Here is a 26,629-nt window from a genome sequence, read left to right on the forward strand (position 1 = left end):
AGCAGCTTCAGTCTAACAAAGATCTTTATGAACAAAGAAAAAGAGTCCACACAGTATAAAACAAAGAACTGCTCAGAGAGAACTTTTAAAAATAACTCTTGAAGTTATCTGATAAGTCATTGGCCGTCACTGAGTGGATTTCACAAATCCTCTGAACCTAGGGTCTAAAACAATAAACCCATGTATTTTTTTTCCTGAATAACTAAACCCTCCCAGAGAAAAGAGATGAGGATACTTCTAATATAAATTTCCTTTAACTGCAGGAAAAGAGCCGTGAAACGTTCTACCCTTGACTCTAAACGCCACTACTTTCTTCTTTTAATTTCCCTTCCTCTGAACATGACATTGGGCTCCCAGCTGGAAATGCAGATAAGCTGCCCTGACGGGGGCTTCAGGCCCCTCCCAAGAACAAAAAGCGCCTGATCTGTCTGGCTCCCCCGCTTCAGATCTGCTGAACTGCTTCACAGCCCGGGACCTTTGAGTCCCACTGTTTCAGAGGAGTGGATTCCAAGAGAAGGAAAAGGCTCTGACACCCGAGATCAGGATGCAGCTTCAGTTTTGCTCCATAACTGAGAGCTTTGGAGAATATGAGAAACGAACATGAAAGGGAATTCGCTCTGTTCTTCAGAGTCCCAGCAAGCAGTCAGCTTAAATGACTGCATGGTGTAAGGCCACATTCTGGTCTGCAAACACACTTCTTTCCCTGCCCTTGATACGTGCCTTGTGTTTTAAACCCCAACCAAACATCTGAGTATAACTGTTTTCAAAACGTGTTTGGTTTTTCTGGGGGAGAATTGTTAAACACCAACGAAGTTATCTTAAAACTGGGGGACAACACAATACATATAGACGACAAAAACAAACAGGTAGATAGACAAGCACACTTGAGGCAAATTTTTTAAAAAGCATATGAACTGAGGCTGTCATGTGATCCTCAGCATACCCAAGTTCACAGTATAATGAGGAATTTCATTACAGCTTATAAAGCCATGCATGGTCATCACGTGGCTCGTGACTAATATTTAAAGTGTTAGCTAAGACGGATCTACATTAAAACTCTGAAGGGGAGCTCAGTGATTATCAAGTACTTTGGAAACATGTTCAAAGCACAGAAAACCTGACATCTGACTGAACTGTTTTGGTTGGAAAGGGTCTAGCTTTCTCAAATAGTTCCACACGGGGTTACACCAAATGTGAATGTTCACGGCAGCATCTTTCTGCACTGAGGAACTACACACAAATCCAGGCTTTATTGAAAACAAAACACACACACACACATTTTTCAGATTCTATTTAACGTACTGGCATATTTAGAAAAATTAGAGGTTTAAATATACCTCAGGTCTGGGTGAAAAAGTTAAATTTAGGGAGAGGGTGAGTTAAACTCACTGCTCCCGCGAGGACTTGAAGTAAGGAAGGGCACACAGTGGGAATGAGTCTGCACAAGGTGCTTGTATTCGGGACCGGCAGGAGATAAGTTAGGAAGGAGTCTTTTCTCACCGGCTACCCTCCGCCCATCATCCTACAGCTGGCTGGAGTTTCCTTATCAGGACACAAAGCATTTCTTTCTGAAATCATCTAACAGATGGTCACGGACAGCCGGAGGGGTGGGGGGCAGTGTAGAGCCCGGAGCGTGGAGCATCAGGGGTGCAGGTGGCACTGAGGGAGCCACAGGAGGACAGGCAGGCACCCTGAGTCTGGAATTCTGGACAGTAACTCTGCCTCGCTGAGGAGACGAAGGAGGTCACCTGGGGAAAATACCTCTGCTCTTCCTCATGAAGGAAGTCAGTATGTCTTCAAGTGTGAGGGTAACAGGGAGAGGCTGGAAGGCCAGTACCTGCCAACGTTAGGATTTCAGATGAAGCTCCAACGGTGGGTGGGCTGTAGCCTGGCCACACACCCCAAGGTGTGCGGGTTGGGCCATGGAGATGATGACACCTCGGCTGGCAGGCCAGGTGCCAACAGAGGGCAGCCAAGGGCGTCTCCATGTCCATCCAGGCAAGTCCTGCCGGGAGTATGCCCGGAGAGCAGGCCCGGGGAGAAGAGCCTAGAGAGCAGGGCCTGGGGAGCAGGGCCAGGGAGCAGGGCCTGGGGAGCAGGGCCGGGGAGCAGGGCCAGGGAGCAGGTCCTGGGGAGCAGGGCTGGGGAGCAGGGCCGGGGAGCAGGGCCTGGGGAGCAGGGCCGAGGAGCAGGGCCTGGGGAGCAGGGCCCGGGGAGCAGGGCCAGGGAGCAGGGCCTGGGGAGCAGGGCCGGGGAGCAGGGCCAGGGAGCAGGGCCCGGGGAGCAGGGCCCAGGGAGCAGGGCCTGGGGAGCAGGGCTGGGGAGCAGGGCCGGGGAGCAGGCCGGGCTGGCATTCCAGACAAGGGATGGTTCCGAGAAGCACAGGACTGGGACCCAAGAGAAGAGTGGTTTGAAGAGCTGCTGGCATTTAGTAAAGTGAACTACACGTCAGACACGGCATCACGCTGAACATGTTATGTACATCGTATGTGAGTCTTCAGCGGTCCCGGAGAGGGGGTGATGCCGGCTGCCTTTTTCAGCTAAATCAACTAAGAGTCAAAAGAATGCATTACAGGCCCCTTCTCTATACAGTGAGGGGGGAAGAGGCTGGAAGGACTTGAAGAGGCAGCCTATGAAAAGCCCCGAGTAAATAAAAGGCACTCAAAAGTGTTCCTGTCCCAGGGAACCAACACGCAGAGAGGAATTAAGAAGGAAACCCAGTCAGTCTTCCAGGAGATTACAATTCCACTAAGGAGCAAAATACACCTACCTGTCATCCCAGAGAATGACAACTAACGTGGTCAAACACACCCAGTGCACAAATGATAAACAGAACCGCACTTTACAAAGATGATTCTGGCAACCACCTGCAGGAAAGGTTCACGGCGGGGCCAGCCTGGATTGAGAGCATTTAAGAAACTTTAGCTACAATGTGCGTGGGGAAAAAGAGCAGGGCTTATTCCTAAATTAAGGCAGGAGTGGTAGGTGCACAGAGAAGGTACTGTGTGCTCCGCGCACAGATAAAGGGATGCCAGACGGAGGAGGGAACTTCGTCCAGGGCAACAGGGGAAGGAGGAAGGGCGGTGCAGGGAGTGAAGGCTGGTGACAGGAAGCGAAGAGGGTCTCACCATATCCATCCCAGGGGTGACCACCTCCTGCCGGGAGTGAGGGAAGATGCCTCAGAGAGCCGCCCTCCTAGGAGACAGGGGGCAACCGACTGAGGCCCTGGAGGGCGGCCAGGCCCGGCCACAGCACGCAAGGCTCTTGGGAAGCAGAGGCCACGGGGGAGCAGGTGTGCATCTGGGCTGGAGCCACTGAGGACGCTGCAACGCTTGTTTCACCCCAGGTGGGGAGAGCGGAATCACGGGAGGATAAGGCAAGGGAACAGACTCATAAGAAGTCACTCAGGCCAGGGGCCAGGACAGAGAAGCACCAGCAATGGAAAGGAGATGGTGGCACCTGTGGTCGGCAGGACAGTGGCCCCCCAAGACGTGCAGGTCCTAATCCTGGAACCTGCGATGCTGGTACCTCACACGGCAAAAGGGGTTTTGTGGACGTGATTAAGTGAAGAATCTGAAGATGGGGAGAAGGTCCTGCAGTGTCCAGATGGCCCAATGCCATCACAAGGGTCCTTATAAGAGGGAGGCAGAAGGACCAGGGAAGGAGACGTGAGGATGGAAACGGGCTGGAGTGACGTGGGCCCACAAGCCAACGGATGCAGGTGGCCCCCCAGAAGCTAGAATAGGCAAGGAAATAGATCCTCCCCACAGCCTGCAGAACGAATGCAGCCCTGCTGGCCCCAGTTTAGACTTGGGACGTTCTGAATTTTAAGGTAATAAATTTGTGTTGTTTCAAGCCACTGTGGTAATTTGTTACAGCAGCAAAAGGAAATTAATACAACATCTAGCCACGTGGAATTCAAATTAGAACTATATTACTAAACTATAAAAGATACAAGAAGACATCCCAGAGACTTTTAACTTTCTCATGATTACTTTCATTTTGTTCTGAAATACCAAACTATTTTTTAAATGTGCAAGTCCCCCTGCTTTTCAGGGGCCTAATCTACCTGGCAACCCCATGCCGGCTGGAGACAGGAATACCTGCCTGGGGATAAGAAGCAGAGCGTCCCGGGAGGATGGCCGAGGACAGCAGGGATGTGGGGCTTGGGGGGGCGCCCTGTCCCCAGAGGGCAGTTCAGAGCTAGGGCGGCTGTGCTCCCTCAGCTGGAGCGCGACAGTGATCTGACCCCAGGTGGAGATCTGGGTCCCGTCTTCATGCTACTCCTGTCCCGTCCCCCGCCCTTCAGATGTGCAGATGGGGGCACCTGGCAGGTCCGAGCAGACAGGGCAGGGTGGGCGGACCAGGGCAGCTTCATGAAAGAGGGGGGTCTGAGGGGAGCACGGACCCATGAGGTTCAAAGAACGAGAGACATAAAAGGCCTGCAAACTCGGATAAAGATGGAAGAGTCAAGCGGAGCCCGCGTGGGGACCAGCCCCACAGGCCCGGAGAAGCCCCGTGTGACGGGCCAGACCCCGCGGCCTCGACTCCAGGCCGACAGGTGTGGACCTGTGACGATCGACAGGAAGGAAGAAGGCTTTAGGGAGACACGTCTGATGAGAAGATGACTGTCAGGGAGAGAGGACAGAGAAAAGTTCTTAAAACCAACCTCAAAACAATCTTTTAAAGTTTAAATCAAATTGAGATTGGCACATTCCACCAGTAATGAAGAGAAAATGTTTTAAAATTTTCTGCGTCAACAGAAGGTGTTTACATCCTTGTATACTCATTACTCCAGATGGTAAAATAAATTATAAAAAGTGAAAAACTTTGTCTTGTACAAAAAGATATTTAAAATAGACCTACAAGATGCAAAAAAACCCACGTGCAAATGAAATAAGTGGACTCTTCTTTAAAAATACCCACCCATTTTCTTGGTAGAATCCGTATCTGATCTGCATGACAGAATTGACAGTGTGTGTTTCTGTGTGTGTCATTGGTATGTTTTGTAAAACTTGAATATTGGAATGGAAACTATATATTAAAAGTAAAGCAATACTCTTTTGAGTAGTTTTCCATTCAGGATATGCAAACTATTCTAAGTTTTATTTTCAACATTTCACTATTAAAAGCTGAAGAGTTCCATCTCAGCTGGCTGACCTGAACACCATGGTTATAATATTTACACAATGAAAATGAACATGAATAGTCAAGAGCACAATACCAACACAAAACTGAGTTCAGTCTGATCCTCCTGCTTGGAAGGCTCGCGTGTACCACCTGCCTTTTTTATTCTATTGAAACCTATTTTCGATCATAAACCATGCTTACTTCATCTTACATATATATACACACACACACACACACACATAATATATGTATTGTGTATATATAGCATATACAGAGCATATATATATATATATATATATATATATGTACAGATGCTCAGTTAGGGCAACATCTTCCATCCTCAGGACAAACCAGATGTAACAGGTGGTGACTTCCCCTTCACACGCAGGTGGGACGAAGCCCCAGCTCAGCACAGAACACCTAGTAAGCTCATTACTTGCATACTCCAAGGACAATCAACAATTCTCCCTCGTGCTGTTATCACATTTTCTGGGCATATCTTACAGCCCAACTGGATGGCCAAACTTTAAGAGTCCGTGTCACAAGCACACTAGTGTTTCTGTCCAGGTCTTACGTGGTGCTTTGCACACAAGGAGCCTGAGTTTCACCGTCAAGCCACACGTGAGTGGCTTGACTGTGAAGCTCCGAGTGAAGGGAAAGGCGGCCACCACATCAGATGCGGCTGCTGCCTGCTGTGCTCCTGCCTCACTGTCACCTTCAGAGCTGACAGAGGTTAGAGTGCAGAAGCTTGAGGACGTCATAGTTTTAGCCAAGGAACCATGCAGATGGTGTGCCCTGCTTCCTGCTCCCCTCCCCTGACCTTCTGGGTCTCAGAAGGTCAAGGGGGAGGCTATGTGGCCCACAGCCCATCACTACACGGTCCCCAACGCAGCCTCAGGATCTACTTCAGGACAGAAATCCCACACCTGCCCTGGAGGTGCCTCAGTCAGCACTAGGACCCAAGGGGAATCTGGGGAGAAACTCCATTCTGCGTGAGTTGATGGACGTTAAAGGATCTGAAAGAAGAAAGTCTGAGAAATAAAGTGAACACACACTGGCTGAGATGAGGGGAGAAGGTGGGAGCTGGACGGGGATCCAGCACTTTGCTGCCATCGGCCAGAACTCGCCCTGCCCTGGGAACCACACACACTTCACCCCCAACATCCAAACATCGGACACAGTCCCAGAGGGTCCTGGTGGAGGTAAGAGAGGATCCCTGTCCTGGGGTCCTGGTCCGAGGACACACGCAGGTCTGATTCCTAGGACACTGTGCCCTTCTTGGTCAATCTCCGCCTTCATGGCTTCTGGCTGCCTTGAGATCCTGGACGGTCATATCACCAAGCACAGCCATCGGGTCACAGCCTGGCCTGTGCCCTCGCATCCTGGACCCCAGCTAGGCTACATCTGCCCTTGGAGGTCACAGAAATGCACAGGCCTTCGCTGGCTCCTGGCCTGAGCCCTCTACCCTCTGACCTGGAGTAACCACTGCAGGAAGGGCATGAGACGGCACAGGGCGAGCTGGAAAGGGCGACTACAAGTTACACTGGGTCACCCCAGTCAAAGCCAACCCTCTGTAAAGAGCATCTACACTCAGAACTAAGGAGAGGTTTCCGGAAGCCACTCAACACAGCTGGTGACAAGAGCACACTGAGAACAGGCACTGTGCATCCTGTCACCTCGGGAACTTACACGCTTAGTGGAACGAACGCCCTAAGTCTTGTCACATGACGGCAGTGGGGGCAGCAGGACCCAAGTCCTCAGCAGAACCTGCACAGACCTTAAGCCTTCTCCCCCAGGGGACCTCTACCCGCGCACAGGAGCCCCGAGGAGGCTTCCAACCCATGGCCTCCCCGGCCACACCCTGAGGTTCTAGTTCAGCAGGTCTCAGGAACATGTACGTCCGTGTTTCCCAAAGCTCTCTGGAAGCACCTGGTATGAGGACTGGGTGGAGAACCCACAAGTCGAGATTCAGTGTGTCTTAAATTGTGAGGTGCCAACACTTGGCTCTGCTTTCATTCCGTGCCGGCTACACCTCTTCTCCCCGGTTCCACTGCCATGTCCTAGATTAAAACTGCTAGCCTTCTCACATAATAAAACGTACTACAAGTAACTCAACGGATGTCATGACAAGTGAAGCAAATAAAAAGTTTTAGCTTCTCTCTGCTGGTTAAGATGCAATATAATGATGCAAATCTGATACGATTTTTTAAAATTCAGATCGCCCCTGAAATAATGAAAACACAGCCCGAGAAGAAGAGAAAGGGCATTGGAAGGTTTGGTACCTTGGGTACCAAGATGAACCCCAGAGCTGCAAGCCCCTGGTGCCAGGAGTCATTGGGTGGAGCAAGTCTACCGGGGCTGCTCCGGGCGTCCCTACAGTCAGGGACAACCTGCTTTAGGGGGTTCACTGTCCCCTCCAACATGCTGCCTGACCCACCACTTCATGCAGCACATCAAAACAGATGCCTGGCACTGATCCTTGGGTGGACAGATGCAGGTAACATCGGCGAAGAAGAAGAAGGACTCACGCTTGGTGTCTACCACGTGCCTGTTATATCCGACGTCCTTCACACGTACAGCGACCCAAGGAGGCAGTTGTGGTGATTCCCCTGCTTTACGAACGAGGACCCCGAGGCACAGAGAGACTGGATGGCCTGCCCGAGGTGGCAGCGCTAGGTTTCAACCCAGGCGGGCCAGCCCCAGAGCACACACGGAGTCACTAAGGCTTGGATTAGCTTTGTTATGTCAATCCCCAGCAAAGCCTACAAGCCAGATAAGTCGGTATGCTGTCTAGGCAAACGATTTCATTTCTAAATGTGGATTCTCTGCAAAACTGTAAGACCTTCAGGGATTTGTTCACCTTGGAAAACAGCTCAACGGGCGCTGCCACGGCCTCCTGTTCCTTCAAGTACTGCTCCCAAGACCAGGCCTCACGCGTGGCCACCGCAGGGGCTGGAAGAGAAAACACAAGGGCTGTTCTTGAGACAATTAGTGACTGAAAAATTATGCAGCTGAAGATAAATCCAAGAAGGAGGCTAATTACTTAAACCGATGATCAGAAGACCAAGCAACTAACAGCAAGGAGCCTTATCGCTGGCGCTCTGTGAGCATCTGGTACAATCACGTCACCTCACATCCCCAGCTTTCCTGGGTTAGAACAGACTTATGAACACACCCCATCACCAACCACTGATGACACGCAGGACGTGTGCCCCCAGCCCCCGCTCAAAGAAGGGAGAACAGGCATAGGTTCTCTAGAAGGTGATTTGGTTACTTTTAAGGCGAAGGACCTGAATTTTTTTTTTGTAATCTCCTTTCACTTTCCTACCTCCTCTTTGTAGGAATGCCAATTGGTACAACCTGTCGAAAGGTAACGTGCAAACTGTCAAAAGCCTTAAAAATTATTTGCATACTTTGAACCAGCCATTCTCCTAGGAATTTGTCTTAATGCAGTTACAGTGATGTGCCCAAGAGTTTATTCTAGAACCCTTCATAATAGTGAAATAGTGGAAACAAACTGAAGAGAGGGCTGATTAAATGCACTGTACAGATGTGTCGTTTTAATAACAGCTCAGAAAATACATTGCAGAAGACTGCTGAATGGCAGAGAAAGGCTATGTTAATGATACACTAAGTGGGGAAAAAAGTTTAGGAAACAAAATGATCCTTTTTGGTAAAGTATATAATGGAAACAAAAAACACTAAAATCATGTAAATCAAAATCATAATTGAAGTCATCTTTAGGTGCCGGGATTATAAATAATTTCTTCCCATTTTTCTTTGTACTTCAGTTTTCTGCTTTTCTAGATGAATAACTATCCTTTGTAATTCAATAAAAATATCATTTTAAATAATAAAAATCTGGCAAAAAAGATTAATAATTATTTTAAGTTTATATTCTATGTTCCAGTAACTCTTTCTCTAGGGTTAATATGCTAAGGAAGTGGTCCTGATAAAAGCTGATGGTGAAAATGGACATCACACAATTATTACAGCAAAAATGCAAAGTAATATTAACATGGGAGAAAAGTTAAATAAATGATATTTACATATACACATATATACATATATGATTATGAAGTCAAAAACTATACTTTTTATAAAATATCTTGGGAATTTTCTGGGATATCTTGAGAATTTATTATCAAAGTAAGGACACAAAACAGTATATATTTTATGATCTTAATTTTTAAAATACAAATTATTATATATATTAAAACATTCTTTTTCACATACTTATAAAGCCCCTTCTTCATGCAAGGCAACAGGCCTATATGTGTGTCTACATATTCAAACACACACGCACAGAAAAGAAATTGGAAAGAAACAGCAAAATACTAACGGTGATTATACGCGGGTGGTGGGATTAATGTAAATATTCTTTCCTTGTTACTTCCTGCAGTTTTAAAATTCTCGACAAGCATTATTATAACCAACCACACACACACGCACACTTGCACACACACACACTCATACACACACGCTCCTGGAGAATTCTGGTCAAAAGGGCTCTGTGAACATTAATTTTAACATTTATCTTGTGAAGTGTTCCCGAGTAAGGTCCAGATGGTGAAAGGTCAGAACTACAAGCATGTTGGCGGTGACAGGTAGTTAGGCACACCTCCAAGTCAAACATTCGGAACCTCTCAAGACGGTAAAGCAACCTGATGGAATAACAAACACGAAACTCCACCAGCTGTGCAGGAAGAAGTAATATGGACTTCTAATCACTTAAAAAATATGTTCTGAGCTCCTCTTCACATGCCAAGAAGCATGCTGACCGCTGGAATAAGAATATGACCCAGTCCCTGGTCTAGTAAATGAAAAAGAAATAAATAATGTGTATAATTTTTCCCTTTAATATTCATATATACAATTGACAAAAAAAGTAATTTAAGCTCAGGTTATAAGGAAAAAATCATATCAAATTACAGTTTAAAACAGACCCACAGAGCATGCACATTAATAACTACTGTTTATCAATCACAAGACACTGACCTGTTCTTGCTAAGAAATACACTTATTAAAGTAAAAGAATTTTAAAAAGCACTTTAACCATCAAATAAGGCTGAGAGAACTGTTATCAATGGATTTCCTTGCTTTGGAAACAGTGCGACATCTCTGTGTGATTCCCACCAAGGAGCTCGCAGTCTGTTAGCCATCACAGCACTAGAAGATTTGCTGCCATTTCTACACGACATGAGATATTTTATTCTGCTAAACACAGAAAGGAATTTGATAAACCCTGAATATTCTCTGGTAAGATTACTCAACATCCCTATTTTCACATAAGCGTTTTACAACATCACAATTATAAGCGTTACCAAAAACATTACAGCAGCATTGGCTCCAAAGCAAATATAAATGTCTCGTTTTCTACAACAGCTGTGTTCCTGAAAAACTTGTGTGTGAGGGGTGACATCACCATGTCGTCCCCAACATAGAAGAAGGTCATTCCTCACAAGAACCACGAACAACTATTCAAGACCAAGACACACTGAGAGAACCCAGACCCGGGGGTGTGGTTGAAGCCGCGCCTGCACCACAGAGACCCAGACGGATGCCCAGAAGGACACAGTGGGAGGGGAGAGTAGGGGCTGCAGGTGACGCTGACCACACTGCCCCTCCCCCAGGCCTCCCCAAGCCTCAGGCTCATCCAGTGGGAAATGAGGACCCCGGGGACAACCGGCCCTCACCCCCAGAATCCTGGGTCACTATGTGGGAGCCCCTATTCTGACGTCGCCCCACGGGGACTGCAGTGGAATCTGGAGGGCACAACGCTGGGGACTGACTGTGATGGAGAGGGGGGAGGGGCTCATGACATCCGCACAGGGATCTCAGGATGGAATTCACACCTGCATCACCCAGGTGGGGACCCCAACCTGCAGCTCTGCTCACCTGCAGAACCAACTCAGGGTGCAGTCTGATGAGGGAGCTCGATGGGGTGCATACCTGCATACCTACGGACGCTCAGGGAGGAGTTCTGTTGGCCCTGAGCCTGCTCTGTCCAAGCCCACGCCAGGTGTTGCGTCCCAGCCCACGTAGAGAGAGCCTTCCAGACCCATCGACCAGAAGCACTGGGACAGTCCTGGAAGATGTGTGCCTGGCGGCACTTGAGCAAAGCCTGTGGCCCCGTTCAGCCAGGGAACTGGGGTGCGGGTCAGCTTGAGGTAAGATGACAAACAAAGAGCCTTACTGGCTTTCAAGCTGCTTCACCCACTGCACCTGGGCAGGGGACCTACCTCACAGCCCTGCTCACCACTGAGTACAGCCTGTCCCCCAGGAATCCACCCAGACCACAGGGGACACTGTGAAGCCCACTCTACAGCCCTCTGCACATGGGTGCCTGAAAAGGGAGCACAGCCTGGGGCCTCCTGTGTCTGCAGAGCAGAGCCAGTGGCCTCACCCTCAGTGCACACTCAGGCCCCCAACAATGAACTGTGCAGGCCCTAGGTCGCAGCCTGCTGCCCTGCCAGGGAGGGAAGCTAACTCACACCCCGTCCACTACTGAATACGTGCCCAGTCCTGGCCGTCCAATGAGCCTGACCAGAGAGCCCAGGCGACTGCAGAGCCCACCCTCCAGGCCCACCTGGGGAGGAGCCCAGCCAGCCGTCCTGTCTACCTGTTCTGGGCCGGGGCACAGCCCCCATCCCTGTCCTCTGAGCTCAAACAGATGCCTCACCCCAAATAAACCCTAACAGCTGGCCCACCTGCCCAAGGGCTTTACCAGCAGAAACGCCCAGAAACCCAAGCCGAGCTGACCGGTGAGGAACCGTCTCTGCCAAAGCAAACTGCACAGCCTGGAAGACGAGCCCCACTACTCAGACGCACAGATTCCAACGTGAGGAAGCAAGGGTCATGAAAAGCCAGGTAACTATGACACCAGCAAAGGAAACCAATAAAGCTCCAATGCCTGACCCTAAAAAAGAGTGAATTATGAACTGTCAGACAAAGAATTCAGAATAGTCCTCCAGAGGAAGCTTAATTAACTACAAGAAAACACAGACAACTAAATGAAACTAGAAAAATAATGCATGAACAAAACAAGAAGCTCAACAAGGAGACAGCCACCATCAAAACAACCACCACAATAACAAAACAGCCCTGGAGCTCAAAAATACACTAACCACACTGAAAAGTTCAACAGAGAGCTTCAAGAGTAGACTGGACCATGCAGAAGAAAGGCTCAGCAACCTGGAGGATAGGACACTGGAAATTCCCCAGTCAGAGGAGCAACAGGAAAAAAGGAGGATAAGAGAGAAGAAAGCGGGGGTGGGGGTGGGGGGTGGAATTATGGGACTCGGTGAAAAGAAACAATATTCGCATTATGGAAATTCCAGAAGGAGAAGAGAAAGAGAAAGAGAAAGAGAAAGGGACGGAAAGTGTATCTGAAGCAATAATGGTGGAAAACTTAGAGAAATGGACATTTCACATCCACGAGGCCCAAAAGGGCCCCAAACAGGTTGAACCCAAATAGGATTACACAGAGACACAGTATAATTAAATAGTCAAAAGTCAAAGACAAAGAAAGAATTTTAAGAGCAGCAAGAGAAAGAGAGACGTCACATACAAGGGAAACCCCATAACACTATGAGCGAATTTCTCAACAGAAGCCTTTCGGGCCAGGAGAGAATGGGACAGTTTATTCAAAATGCTGAAAGAAAGCAGGGTCAGTGCTTGGATGGGCTGGAGGCTGGTGGCATGTGCATGTGTGTTACACCCTATGAAAGTACAGGTGCACTTGATCCAGGCCACGTCCTCACAGACAGCAGACACTGGGATGCATAGGGTTAGCTCTTAGAAGCACCCCCTTTACAAAGGGCTCACCATGTCTAAGAGGACCAGGCAGCAACATCGCCCTTGGAAAAGGGGTTGGCACACTGAGCAGGATACATCCCAGACCAGATACCTGTTAATCCGGTAAACCACAATTGTGTCCTGCTTTATCATTTCAGATCTGGAGTTTGGAATAATTTCGTTTATTTAAATGGATAGAAAACCACCTCTACTCCTTTATTTCAGCTCTTTATATGAACAGTCCTCCATATGTGCATGCTAGTGTTTTTTGTTCTCAACTCCTCTTATAAAATTCCATAACATAAAAAGCACAGCATGCTGTTTAAAAATGGAAAGAAGCCCTAGCTGTCATCTAGCTCTGTGATTTTTTTCAAACCTTAAATTTCTTTCTATCTTGTAATACCCTATAATGGAAAAAAATCTGAAAAAGAATATATATATTATATATACATATATATTATATATATATATACACACACACACACACATATAACTGAATTACTTTGCTGTGCACCTGAATCACTGTAAGTCAGCTATACTTCAATAAAAAACCAAAAAATATTATAACAGTATATTGTTAATTGAAGGTAATTTTATCATATTTAATTATATTGATGATTTTAAACATCCTCTTCCTCATTTAAAAAGTGATGCATGCTGATTTTAAATTCATTGCCAAAAAAAGGCATGATCTGTCAACAGACAAAATTATATATCAAATTTTCTTTGGGGACCAAACAGACATTAAAATTTAACCATATATTATAGAATCAAAAATAGATAAAAACTGTTTCCAAAAATAAATAAATAAAAATTTTAAAATTAAATTAAAATGTTTCATCAATAGGGGGGCTATAAGAATATTCTCTCTAGTATGACCCCATTTTTACCTACAAAAGTATCTTTCTAGGAGCCCCATCATGAGACACCCCGTGAGTACAGGTACGCTGCCTGTCCCATGCTCTGGCCACCTGGCATCACATTCATCTCCCTTGGAGAGCAGAGACGGACAGATGAAGCCTCACCTGACACTAAGAACACTTAGTTCTAGGAAACTGCACAATATTTATTAGTGATTTTCTAAACTAAAATTAAAAATGGCCGGGGGTGAAGAATGAATAAACTGTCATTCTTAAGGACCGAACCACGTAAATCCTATAACTCATGTCCCTGAGAGACACCTCCCCAATTCCATTAACCATAATCACAGTCTTTGACACCAACGTTTCAACTTTATTTCAAAAGTTATGTTGCATCCGGCTCCATCGGCAGCATCTTAGAAAATGTGAGAAAAACATTTTTTTTGTTGTTGGTTGTCGGTAGCAACCAACCAATTTTATTACACACAGATATAAATAATGCCTCCCTTTGTGGTACCAACTGGAAATGATACAATTTTCCCAACGTTCTAACAACTTGTCACTGCTGGGAAATAACCCCAAAACGGAAGCTCCATGAATATAACTGCACTTCCCAACCTCTCACATGGTAATAACTCTGCGTGTCTCCGTAGCAAGGACTTCTGCCTGCTCTGCTGAGAACATTTTTCATTTGCAAATGTAGGCTGCGTCTCATTCCAGTACTGAATTCAAAACCAGTTGTTGCTCATTTCCCTGCGTGTAGCGGGTGCTGAGAGCCAGGACACGCCAGGAAATGCTCGGGGACTTGACTCGTGCTCACGTGACACCTACTCTAGTGGGGGAGACACACGTGCAGACAGACAAGTGTCACCCTCACCCGGCATACGGGGGGACTCAACGTTCCTGTGAATAAATAGGCAGACGCAGGTGTTAACGCGCACCAGTTAAGAAACCCAGACAATGCATCTGGGAACAAAATAAAGAAGGATTAATTCTGACCAGAGGACGCTTCCTGGAGACTGCTGCTCTCCCAGACAACCAGAAAGTCAGCAGGCGGTCCAGGCAGGGGCAGCAGGAGCAAAGGGAAGGGGCAGCAGGAGCAGCAGGAGCAGCAGGAGCAGCAGGAGCTGCAGAGGGAAGAGCCCCTGACAACGCCCGTCTGGGCGTCACCACGGAGCCTGTGGGACACACGGAGCAGAAGGCAGGGTCGCTGCACGGGGAGGAAGTAACTGTGGAATCGGGCAAGTTCTTCCAAGTCAGAAGGAAGAACTTGCTCTAGCACCAGTGCTGAGTAAGAAGGAAACAAATGCCAGAGACAAAGACTGAAGGCGGAACGATGACAACAGTCCAGGCAGAGGTAACGAGGGTGTTCCCTAGAGAAAGGCGGGGAGCCAAGGGGTGACGCAGAGCTAAAACCGAAGGACCTCGGCCAACAACTAACTGTCAGGGGCGGGGTGGGGCAGGGCGAGGTGGTCCAGGGAGGAGGACCCATCGGGGGAACCCAGTGGGGGATCAGCAAATCGAGGGAGCAACGCAGGAGGCTGCAAGGAGGACGGGTTATTGTCAGAGATGTTGAGTTTTAGGTATCTGGAAGAATCTAAGCATATATATCCAACAAAAGGAGATCCCAAATTTTTCAGCAAGAGGCAACAACTGAGAAACGTGGAGAAAGAAGAACCAAGGTCAGAACGTGTGCATCCACGTCGGGGTGAGTGAAGAGGTGGGGAGGAGGATGGGGACACACACAAGACCCGGAAGTCAGGGCGGCAGAGGGTCCCAAGGGCTGAAGGACCAGCACCGTCCGATGCGGAACAAGGTCCAGTGAGACCAACCTGGGAGAAGCAGCTGCGGCCAGGCAGTCAGGGTGTCACCATGACCTCAGGGACAGAGGCTTCGGTGGAAGAATGTGCTCGGAGGTCAGACTGCACGAGGCCAAACCCTGAAAAGAAAGTCTCAGGGAAGCAGCAAGTGTGCCACACTCTGAGAGGCTTGCAGACGAGGAGAAGAGACAGGTCACAGGAGAGCTGGAGGGGCACCAGTCACATCACGAAAAAGGAGCTCTTCTCATTCTTAAGGACTGCAGGCAGCAGAGGGCATTTCAATCCATCAGCTGAGGGACAAGAACCGGAAGACAGAGATGAGGCTCCTAGAAGAGGGGGTGACCCAGGGGGATGTGCAGGACAGAAGGCTCTGAGAACACAGCAGAGGAAGGGCCCTACTAACGTCAGAGAAACTTCGGGAAGGAGAGAGAAGACATCACTCAGGACCTCGATCTCCATGACCAGAAGTGCGTCACGCTGGGAGCACAAGGGCAGGACAGTGATGGAAATTCCTCTAGGACAGATGTGAGGCCCACGAGGCCGTCCTGAGAGCCGCTCAGCCAAGCCGGTGACTCTCAGAGGGGCTCCCGGCAGTCTGGGAGCGGAGCAGATAGTTCAGTCCATGGACAGCTGGGCACTGATAAGGAGACAGCCCAGTGGATGAGGGCACCAGCCTCGAGCACATAAGATGAAATGCTCCAGAGGCCCCACGTGGCCAGGGGTGCAGGAAGTCAGGAAACTACTGACGAACACAGAGGAACAGAAAAGCTAACACACAGGACGCGAGTGCTTTGACAAGCTTCCACGGAACGAAGGAGTAGAAGGACCCGTGGTTCTGAGGGTGTGACCAAGAGAGGATTTCAGGGTCCAAAATGCGGTGACTCAGCCATTTCCCCAGGTGCTGCCACAAGTGGACAGAATAACAATGCACAGGACCAACACCGGAAACCTGTGTACAGCAGAGAAGAGAGGTGTGTAAACAACTTATTCTAATATGGTGGTTTTCAAAGTGTGGTCACCCCCTGGAACTTGTGAGAAATGCAAATTTTGGAGGCCATACCCCAGACTTAATGATTCACAAACTCTCCACTTTTAACAATTTTTCTAAGTGATTCTGATGCATGCTTAAGTTTGAGAACCACTGTTCTTAATTAACGTGAAGAAACCTACAAAGTAGAGAGAAAACTAATTATGGTTGATATCATCAAAGAAGGCTTCCCAGATGATGTGACATGTGCCTTAAAGGATAAAGTTCTCAAAGTGTGGTACTCAGAACTGCAGCATCAGTATCACCTGGGGAACTGTTAGAAATACAAAGTTGGGGCATCAATCAAAATCTTGGGCATCTACTGAATCAGAAACTCTTGGCGGGATGCCTGTGAGCTGTTTTCACAAGCCCTCCCTCTGAAGCAGCTCATGTTGGAGAGCTCCAGCTCCGGAATGAGGGTCAACTCCAGCTGCAAATGGCCCTAGAGACAGGGGCAGGACTGAGAACTCTTTGACCACAGTCCTGTTCTTGAATTTCCAAGAGTCCCCATCCTCCTCCAGCATGAATTTTACAGTACGGCCCATTTCCTGAGGAAGCTGGAGTGATCTCTCTTCCTTGCAAAAGAAATCTAATTAAAACACCACAGGAAGAATTTTAGTCTTAAGCCTATATACACGCTGTGAAACCCGCAGAAGTTTTTAAGGAAAGAAATGCCATAATAAGTTTGGACTTGTCTCTCCTCTGCCCTGCCCATTGCTGGTTTTTTGGTAGTTTTGATTTTTTTTAAAGACACTGCTGGTTGCAGCTGTAGAGATTATGGAGTAGAATAAGGAGAGAGAAGTGATACCAGAGGTAGCAGAAAGGTGGCTGTTTCAACAAGCCAGCCCTAGATGAGGAGGTCTTTTAATCTGTTGATGTGTGAATTATGTTGGCAGATTTTACAATACTGAACTCTGTTTCACTGGTGAAGTTTACACTACTGAATACTATACCCTCCTTGGTAATAGGATATCATTTTTCTAATATATTGCTAGATTATACTTGGCAATATTTATTTAGAATTTCATATTTGTATGTGATATGCATTTGCAGTCTAGAGTTTTGGTTTTTGGTTTTTTTTGCGGTACACTGGCCTCTCACTGTTGTGGCCTCTCCCATTGCGGAGCACAGGCTCCGGACGCGCAGGCTCAGCGGCCATGGCTCACGGGCCCAGCCGCTCCGCAGCATGTGGGATCTTCCCAGACCGGGGCATGAACCCGTGTCCCCTGCATCAGCAGGTGGACTCTCAACCAATGCGCCACCAGGGAAGCCCTAGAGTTTCGGTTTTTATATTACATTCCTCAAATCTCATATGCTGGCTTCATAAAAAATTTTTCACCTTTTTATGTGGCTTGGAAGAGTCTGAATACCACTGGAATGATCTGTTCTTTTAAAGTGGAAGAATAGTTCAGCTGTGATCCTGGCTGGACCTCATCTTCCAGTCTCTTTTACTGTATGACCTATTCAAATGTTCAACTTTTCCTGGGTGCATTTTGATAATCACTAGCTAGGAAATCATCCAGTTACTCCAGAGTTTCAAACGCGTTGCTACAGAAATGCCTGTATTATTCTCTCTTGTTTTAATTAAAAAACAACAACAACTTCTCCCACATCTTTAGTTAGTTTTCCTCACTTGCTAAGTAATTAAGGTTAAGATGCATATATTTAGGAGAATGGGTAAATGGTGACAGCATTAAAAGAATAGAGAGAAAAGAAGACTGGGGAGAGTGTGATAACCAGGTGGAATCCACCTCCAGCTTGGAGCTGAGATTTGAACCTGCAGTGAGGCAGAAACAACCGGGGTACCATCCAGATAACAGAAGTCATCAAGAGAAAAAGTGCAAAATGGGAAGAGAATCATAGCTGAAACACAGCGGAATCTCAACACTCAAATGGAAGGCAGAGAGTAAAAACCTGATAGAAGATAAAGCACTGAGACATAAAATCCAGGACAGACTGATGTATCAGGATACAAAGAGAGAGCAAGTGATGAAGGAAGAGAGAAGAAAGAAGGGGAGGACGAGGAAGGGAAACAAGAGGAGGTGGAGGAGAGGAAGAGACACTCATCACCTCAACTGAGAGATCAGACCAGACGGGTGACTGTGGACACAGGGACGAGAACAAGGAGACAAGGCCAAAGAGGTGAAGGGTCACTTTAACAGGGGGTTGAATGCGCATCAGGGTTCCTGAGGGGGCCCAGGTCTGTCACTAGAGGAGAAAGAAGAACTAAGAAAGCTCCAGGTTCTTACGGGAATATTCAGGTGATGGTGAAGTTTACAGTAAAGAGACATTTGTGTGCAGATTTTCCCATGTTAACTGGTTTCCCCCTTGATATGTAGTGGAGGTGGGGAAGGCAGGTCTACGAGAATAACCTGTATTACCGAGACACCGTGAAGAAGACCCAAATGACTACAGGTTGATATTAAAATACTCCCCTATGAATACCATGCTATCAGTCATCAAATTAACATCCGTCTGTATGAGTTGGCAATATCCTCTTCATAAAACGATCAACTACGTATTTCCCTTGATGTTTGCTTCTCTGTATCCTAGAGACATCTCCTGTAATCTGGTGAATATAACAGAGCTCCAGTTGTTACTGCTACTTTCATTAATTTAATTAATTCTGTCGATCAGAATTTAGAGTTTCCTCTACTCAAGACATCCCCTGCTGGACTTCAATTAATGGACATACTTAAAATATTATTCAAGATTGTTTAGGGACTTCCCTGGTGGTACACTGGTTAAGAATCTGCCTGCTAATGCAGGGGATACGGGTTTGAGCCCTGGTCGGGGAAGATCCCATGTGCTGCAGAGCAGCTAAGCCCGTGCGCCACAACTACTGAGGCCTGCATGCCCTAGAGCCTGAGCGCCGCAACTACTGAGCCCACGTGCCACAACTACTGAAGCCCACGCGCCCAGAGCCCGTGCTCCGCAACTAGAGAAGCCACCGCAATGAGAAGCCCGTGCACCACAACAGAGAGTAGCCCCTGCTCGCCACAACTAAAGAAAGCCCTCGCACAGCAACAAAGACCCAATGCAGCGCCCCCCCAAAAAAGAGATTGTTTGTTCTCTTGATGCTGAAAGTGTTTAAAATAAATTATTCCCCAAATCATATCTTAACGTCACAGCTTGCTAACCTTTCAAAACACTAATCATTCTCAGGGAATATAAGTTTTAAATCCATGAAGGAACACTGAATTTCAGTTCACTAGCAGACCATTTGGGGCAAAATAGAGTAATTTTATTAGTTGAATGATAAATTAGCACTGTTTAAAGAAAATTTTTAATGTAAAAACATCTAGAACGGTTTTGTGAAATTAAATTCCTGAAAAGCATATTCAAAGCAGCAGCAAGGATTTCATTAGTCCCCATCGGCCTCTTTGCCACTGAGCTCTTTAGGACTCTTTTGTTATGAGGGCCCCTTGGTCCTGACTAGAATATTAATGCTGTGTACATGCAACAGGAAAGTGCCATAACTGTAGACCTCGCGACTAAAAAACCCTAAAATAAAGGAGCTCAATAATGGTGCCGTTCCCTTAGCAACAGGTACACAATAATTCCCACTTCCTGCAAGGAGGCTCAAAGTGATTCTGCAACTTAGAACTTGTGGAGGCAGAATAACAGCCCCCAAAGATGTCCCTACCCTAACCCCCAGAAACTGTTAACATGCTATGTTATATGGCAAAAGTGATTTTGCTGCTGTGATTAAGCTTCTTGAGATGGGGAGATCATCTTGGCTTATCCACGTGGGTCCAATATAATCACAGGGGTCCCTGAAAGTGCAGAAGTTTTCCCAGCTGTGGTCAGAGGAAGATGTGACTATGGCAGAAAAACCCAAGAGATGCTCCTTTGCTGGCTGTGAAGACAGAGGAAGGGGCCACGAGCCAAGGAGTGCAGGTGACCCGTAGAAGCTGGAAAAGGCAGGAAACAGTTCCTCCCCTCGAGCCTCTGGAAGGGACGCAGCCCTGCCCACTGACTTTAGCCCAGTGGGACCCATGTCAGGCTTCTAACCCGAGGAACCAGAAGACAACAAACTTCTGCTGTTGGAACTGCTAAGTCATGGTTACAGGAAACTAACACTGAACTGTAATCAGGAATAATTGATATTTAGTAAACTGTTCAAACTCACTACCAAAAAGTTTCTAAATGCTCAACAAATGGATCAAATAATCATACTTCATTAGCCTGAAAAATAAGTAGGAATCCACAAATAATAAAATAGCTTAGGACAAGAGGTATCACATAGCATTTACTGTATTCTCTGATTTGAACTGAGGTTCACTGTATAAAATACAGAAATTATAAAAGAACTTTAAAAACACATCCATAGCTAATATTTTCCTGTCCCATTAAGCTGATGCTTGGGAAACTAATTTATAACAGCACATGTTGTCTAGAAAAACCTTGCACTATCCTAGCGTTTTCTGTACAGAAAGCTTATGATGTTAACTCTCCAAAATAGGTTTAAATATAGTCATAAAGCTTCGGGCTGGGAGGTATCTAATAAATCAGCTAATCACTCTAAATATGAAAGAAGTGATTTCCCCAAGGTTTAGTTTTGGCATAAATGTCTTATTTCATGGCTCCATCACTCTGATAAGCCATAAATGTGCACTAATTTAAATAGCTGGTTTCAATTCCCAAGGATCCTTTCTGTGCTTTAAAAATCATCAATAAAATATAGCTTCCTTGTCAAACTACGTCCTGAATTATTGAATTCAGACTTGTTATTATAAAAAATTAATTACGACAACTATCAGCGAAAAATAATTTCTCCTAAGATACCAAGCCCTGTGAAGACAATTATAGATAATTAAAAGTACAAAGAAAACGGCAAACCATAGGCTCATCTCAGTAAAATACTTTTCAACACACAGCAAAATTAAAATAGCAGTGTCATAAACTTCTAAGACCTGGCTTTCTATAGCTTTATGCTTAATTGCATAAAGCAACATAGGCAACATCTCCATCACAGAGACCGATCCATTCTGCGTAGAAAGTGTGCGTCCAGAGTTCTGTGCAGGGTCCTGGCCCTGGTTCTGGGGGCTCCGTCTGAGACGCTCGCTGGCTTCTCCTCCTCTCCCGGCGGGGCAGGTATCCTCAGCCTTCTGCTCAACGTACTCCCCAGAGAGGTCTCCCTGCACTCACAGATTCACCACTACCTACACACCTGACGATCCCTTCCACCCTTCTCACCAAACCCCTGGAATGTTCTGCAGACCCTCAGTCTCCACACGAAAGCCCAGCCTCATCCCTCGAGTGCAACCCCCGTGTTTCTAAGGTCAGTGAGCAGCAACCACACTGGCTTTGGCGGTCCCAAGGCTCCGCCCTCTGGGATCTGTGGAGTCTGCTTGGCCTGTGAGAGCCCAGCAGGCCTGTCTCGTGGGCACCCGGCTCCCTCCACCCCCTCCTCTGCCCACACGCACTCCAGCCCTCTCCAGGGACAGCCCAAGTCCTGACGTCCACATGGCGTAGCACAGCACCCACGGTCCTTCCCCACCGGCCTCCCCAGCTCCTGGCCTCATCAACCACTTTCTCTGGTCACTTCTGTAAACACGTATGGAGGACCCACTATGTGCTGGGCTCTATGGACACAACCGCGGACAAAAACAGGCATGAGGCCTCACTCTCAAGCATTAAAACCTAATGGAGAAATAATCCAAAATACAATTATGAACCAAGTGCTTTTATAGAACATAGGGCCTTGAGAGCACAGAACAGACCGCCCGGCCTAGTCCAGGGGTCAGGAAGGGAAGCCTTCCTGACACGCGGCTCAAAAGCCCAAACCCAAGGGTCAGCGGGCATTAGCAACACATGGACACAATGATCAGGCCAAAGGTGGCCCTAGAGGGACAGGCAGGGAGCACAGCGGGCGTGGGGCACTGGGGCAGCACCCCAGGAAACAAGGCCAGCGCTGCCGGAGCATGAGGGGTGAGTGGGCACACGGCTGAGACCAGGCCGAGGAGGGGAAAGGGCAGAGTCTGTGTGTGTGAGGCCTCAGCAGGGTCTGCCCGGATCCTATCCACCAGGCAACAGGAGGCATCTGAAAGGTTTCAAGCAAAGCAGGGTGGACGTGTGGACAGGATGAGGTGGGTCAGGTCATCTCGAGCGCAGGTCTGAGGACATCGGTGGGGACATCCAGGCGACGGATGGCAGCATGCATGCAGGTGGATTTCCCCTGGGCCTCACAACTTGGGGCTTTACGTTGAAATGCAAGGGAGGGAGGGGCGGGGAGAAGAGTAAGGACTGCCAGCTAAGGAAGATGAAAAGAGTAGCAGACTGGAGAAATATTCCAGAAGCAGAAGCCACCGCCTTGCTGGCAGAGAGCTCACAGGAAGTGAAAAGAACAAGGCATAGAGGGGGCTGCCCAGGTCGGCGTGGGCACCTGACGGGCAGGCCAGCCATCCAGCTAGTGAGCGTGTTCCTCCCTCTAGGACCGCTGGGTGTGGGCTCTGCCAAGACGAGAATGACTTTAAATCAAATATAAGATCCCTTTATCCCCAAATAATTGTACGGTCAAGTTTTCTGAAAGTTTGTCTATGTGTATAACCCTATATACCTTCTAAATCTGCCCAACTTACTGAAGACCAAACCCAATGCTGTTATCATGTCCCCAGGCTCTGCATTCCCATTGCAACATTCACAAAATATTGGCCAAAATCTGTTTTTATTGATGGTGCTTTTCCAAAAAATTATTTTCTACACGTTGCTACATCTCAAAGAGGCTTTGCAGGAAAGGCTTGGGAGAACCATGTTGTGCTGTTTCCAACTAGGTAACGGAAGAAAAGCCAGATGAGTTTTTAAAGGTTTAAACTTCATACACGTCTATTCCTTTAAAAAAATAAGTTCTTTCTTAAGTAGGATAAAGACAATTTTTTTTTTAAGAGTGCTTCACCTAATGCTAATCCTCTAGAGTAAATAATTTTAAAACAGTCCCTTAGGAATCTCCTAAGCAAACTATGGGCCTACATAAAAAGAACCTGAAATTACTAAGACTAATACATAAATTCCCGATTTAAGCTGTTCAAGAAGAATACATCTGTTGAGTATTTACCAAGAGCCAAACACACTCTATAAACATTTTCTCACTTAATCCTGACAATTTTATGGGGTAAGAGGTATTACTATTCCCATTTCACAGGGAAGAAAATTGAGGCTTAGAGAAGTTAAATAACTTGTTGGAAGTCACACGGTTAAGTGGCAAAACCAAAATTCTGAGTCTAACCGCACATTCTGCATTTCCTTTCATATAATCAGAAGAAGTCATTTTTCAGAAAGAACAACTAAAAGTTTGGACTTCTAAATATAACATTTATGCTGGGCTCAAGGCAAAACCGTGGCTGAGTATCCAGGCCCAGGCCATCTGCCCATAGCTGCCTGCCTGGCTGCATCGGGCTTGAACATCAGGGAAGCCTCTCTGTGCTGCGCTGTGGTGTCTGCACTAGGAATAAGGAGCTTTCTTAGAGGAAATCTTTTTTGTTTTTAAATAGGATTCAATTATGCATATGGAAATCGGTAGAAAATTGACTCTAGTCATGAACATTCCAGGTGAATTTCTAAGAAATTCATCTATGCTATAAAGTGAGCTACCATACAAATACAGCTTTGCACTTGAGCGCTACAACAATCAGTAAGTTTAGCAAAACAACAAGAGTACATCACCGATTCCTATCTCTCCCTGGTTTTTGAGAGAAATCCACCAGTGTTCTCCGGAGGCCCCCGCATCGGACCCACGTTGGTCCCAGGCATCCAGACTCAAAACACAACAGTCACATGAACTCTCCCCTGGGCTTCACGACTCTGGACTGATACCCAAATGCAGCGGAGGAGGGTCGGGAGGGTCGGCAGCAGGGTCTGGGGGGATGAGGCTTCACGGCGGAATTTAGGTCCGAAGTGGGCGGCGACTGAGGAAATGCCACACGCACAGAGGGCAGGGTGGGACCTCTCAGGCACCCCCGACGCCAGGAGCCCTGGTCACCACCCACCCATGCGCCGTGGCCGTGAAGGGGGAATGGCCACCGGAAACAGGAGCAGGGCCCACACTCAACTGCCTCACCCGTCTTTTCCCTGTTTCCACCTCAGGGCTGCTCCTGGCCTCCTGGCCTCCTCTTCCAGGCGGGCCTTGTGCCTCCCTCCTCCTTCCTCCTCCTCCTGGCCGTCTCCTTCCCCCATCTGTCCCTCCCTCCCCTTCTGAACAACTCCGTCCTAAAGCCGTTACGTGGGCCCATCACGTGGGCACAGGGGAGGCATCCGTGGGGGAGCACTGGGTGGGAGAGGGGGAGCTCAGCACACAGACCTCCACCCCGGGGGGGCGGGGAGTCACCACCGAGGGGGTGGGTGGGCGAATCCCGAACAAAGTGTTGAGGGCACCACCCAGGACGATGACCCCGAGTGGGAAGTCGGACCCTGAGTCAGGCAAGGAGGGCACCCCTGGAAGGGCCGCCTGGTGCAGAGCATCGGGCCTGAAGCCCGATGAGCATAAGGAAGGTGTCTCACACCCTCACCCCCGCAGAGGCTGCCGGCCCGGCATCTAGGGATGCAGCCCGGAGGGCGGGGCCTGAGTCCGGGAGGGGTCGGCGCAGCGACGAGAGGACCAGAATACAGAGGAGGGTGAGCGAACAGGCAAACACACAGGGTAACAGCAGCCGCACCGCTCGCTGTCAAAAACCGAGACTCAAATATTTAAATGCAGGGCTTCCCTGGTGGCGCAGTGGTTGAGAGTCTGCCTGCCGATGCAGGGGACGCAGGTTCGTGCCCCGGTCCGGGAGGATTCCATGTGCCGCGGAGCGGCTGGGCCCGTGAGCCATGGCCGCTGAGCCTGCGCGTCTGGAGCCTGTGCTCCGCAACGGGAGAGGCCACAACAGTGAGAGGCCCATGTACCGCAAAAAAAAAACACTTAAATGCAGAAAACTAGAGTGAATCCTGTGGGATCAGGATGGAATTGGAGGTATCACTGTGAATTCAGGGATTTCAGTATACAGAGATAGACTGACATATAAAACTCAACAGTGCCAGAAAGCCTGTGTATGTACATATATGCAATGCATAAATCTCTGTGTGTATAAACGCACAAACAGATGTTACTCAGGGAGTAACAGAGACACATCACAAAAACACCAAAACCAACTTGCAGGGGTCCCTACTGACCAAACTGGGGTCCGTTTGTGCGTCAAAATAACAGAAATTGATTTAAATTCAATGAATAAAGTCCACATTAAAATAAATAAATAGGGACTTCCCTGGTGGTCCAGTGGTTAAGACTTCACCCCCCCAATGCAGGGGGGTGCAGGTTTGATCCCTGGTTGGGGAGCTAAGATCCCACATGCCTCACGGCCAAAAAAACCAAAAAACAGAAGCAATATTGTAACAAATTCAGTAAAGACTTTAAAAATGGTCCACATCAAAAAAATCTTTAAAAAAAATTAAATACATAAATAGAAAATTTGGTGAAAATAGAATATTTATACCTTTTAATTACCTCTCTGTAAAACACTTATTTCAAAAAAACTGTAACTTTACAGTTGACAAACCTGTCAGTCACCATTTCACCATCAAGAGATAAAAGTTATCAGCAGAAACTGGACAAATCAAAATCATGTGCAACTGGTCATGCCACCAGAAGAAAAAGCACCGCTTCTGTGATATTCCCCCAGAGATGCAGAACCTGAATCTAATCATGAGGAAATACCAGACAAATCCAAAATGAGGGGCGTTTACAAACTAAGTGGCCTGTTACCTCCCCAAGTGTCAAGGTCCTGCCAGTCCAGGGAAGGCTGAGGAACTGGTCCAGACTGGAGGGACAGACGACTAAACACGGTGTGTGCTCTGAGCTGGGTCCACCATTGCCAAGGGCATTATCGGGGCAGCTCTGATGGCTGACTGGGGTCTGCAGCCTGCGTGGCAGGAGCCTCCCACTTTGAATGGCTTGTCCTAGTCGTGTCAGGCGTGGTCTTGTTTGCAGGAAACACATACTGAAGTATCTGAGGTATCAG

General features: G+C 47.7%; 1 protein-coding gene across 1 annotated transcript in view; it reads right to left on the reverse strand.

Moving 5' to 3' along the window:
- Positions 1 to 26,629, reverse strand: part of LOC137204047 (lethal(3)malignant brain tumor-like protein 4) — a 267,106-nt gene that overhangs the window by 164,133 nt on the left and 76,344 nt on the right. The window contains exon 5 of the mRNA XM_067701379.1: positions 7,991 to 8,082. Within this exon, the coding sequence (XP_067557480.1) occupies positions 7,991 to 8,082 (92 nt within the window). The remainder of the gene's footprint in view (positions 1 to 7,990; positions 8,083 to 26,629) is intronic.

This window comes from Pseudorca crassidens, chromosome 12, assembly GCF_039906515.1.
Source record: "Pseudorca crassidens isolate mPseCra1 chromosome 12, mPseCra1.hap1, whole genome shotgun sequence".
Lineage (NCBI taxonomy): Eukaryota > Metazoa > Chordata > Mammalia > Artiodactyla > Delphinidae > Pseudorca > Pseudorca crassidens.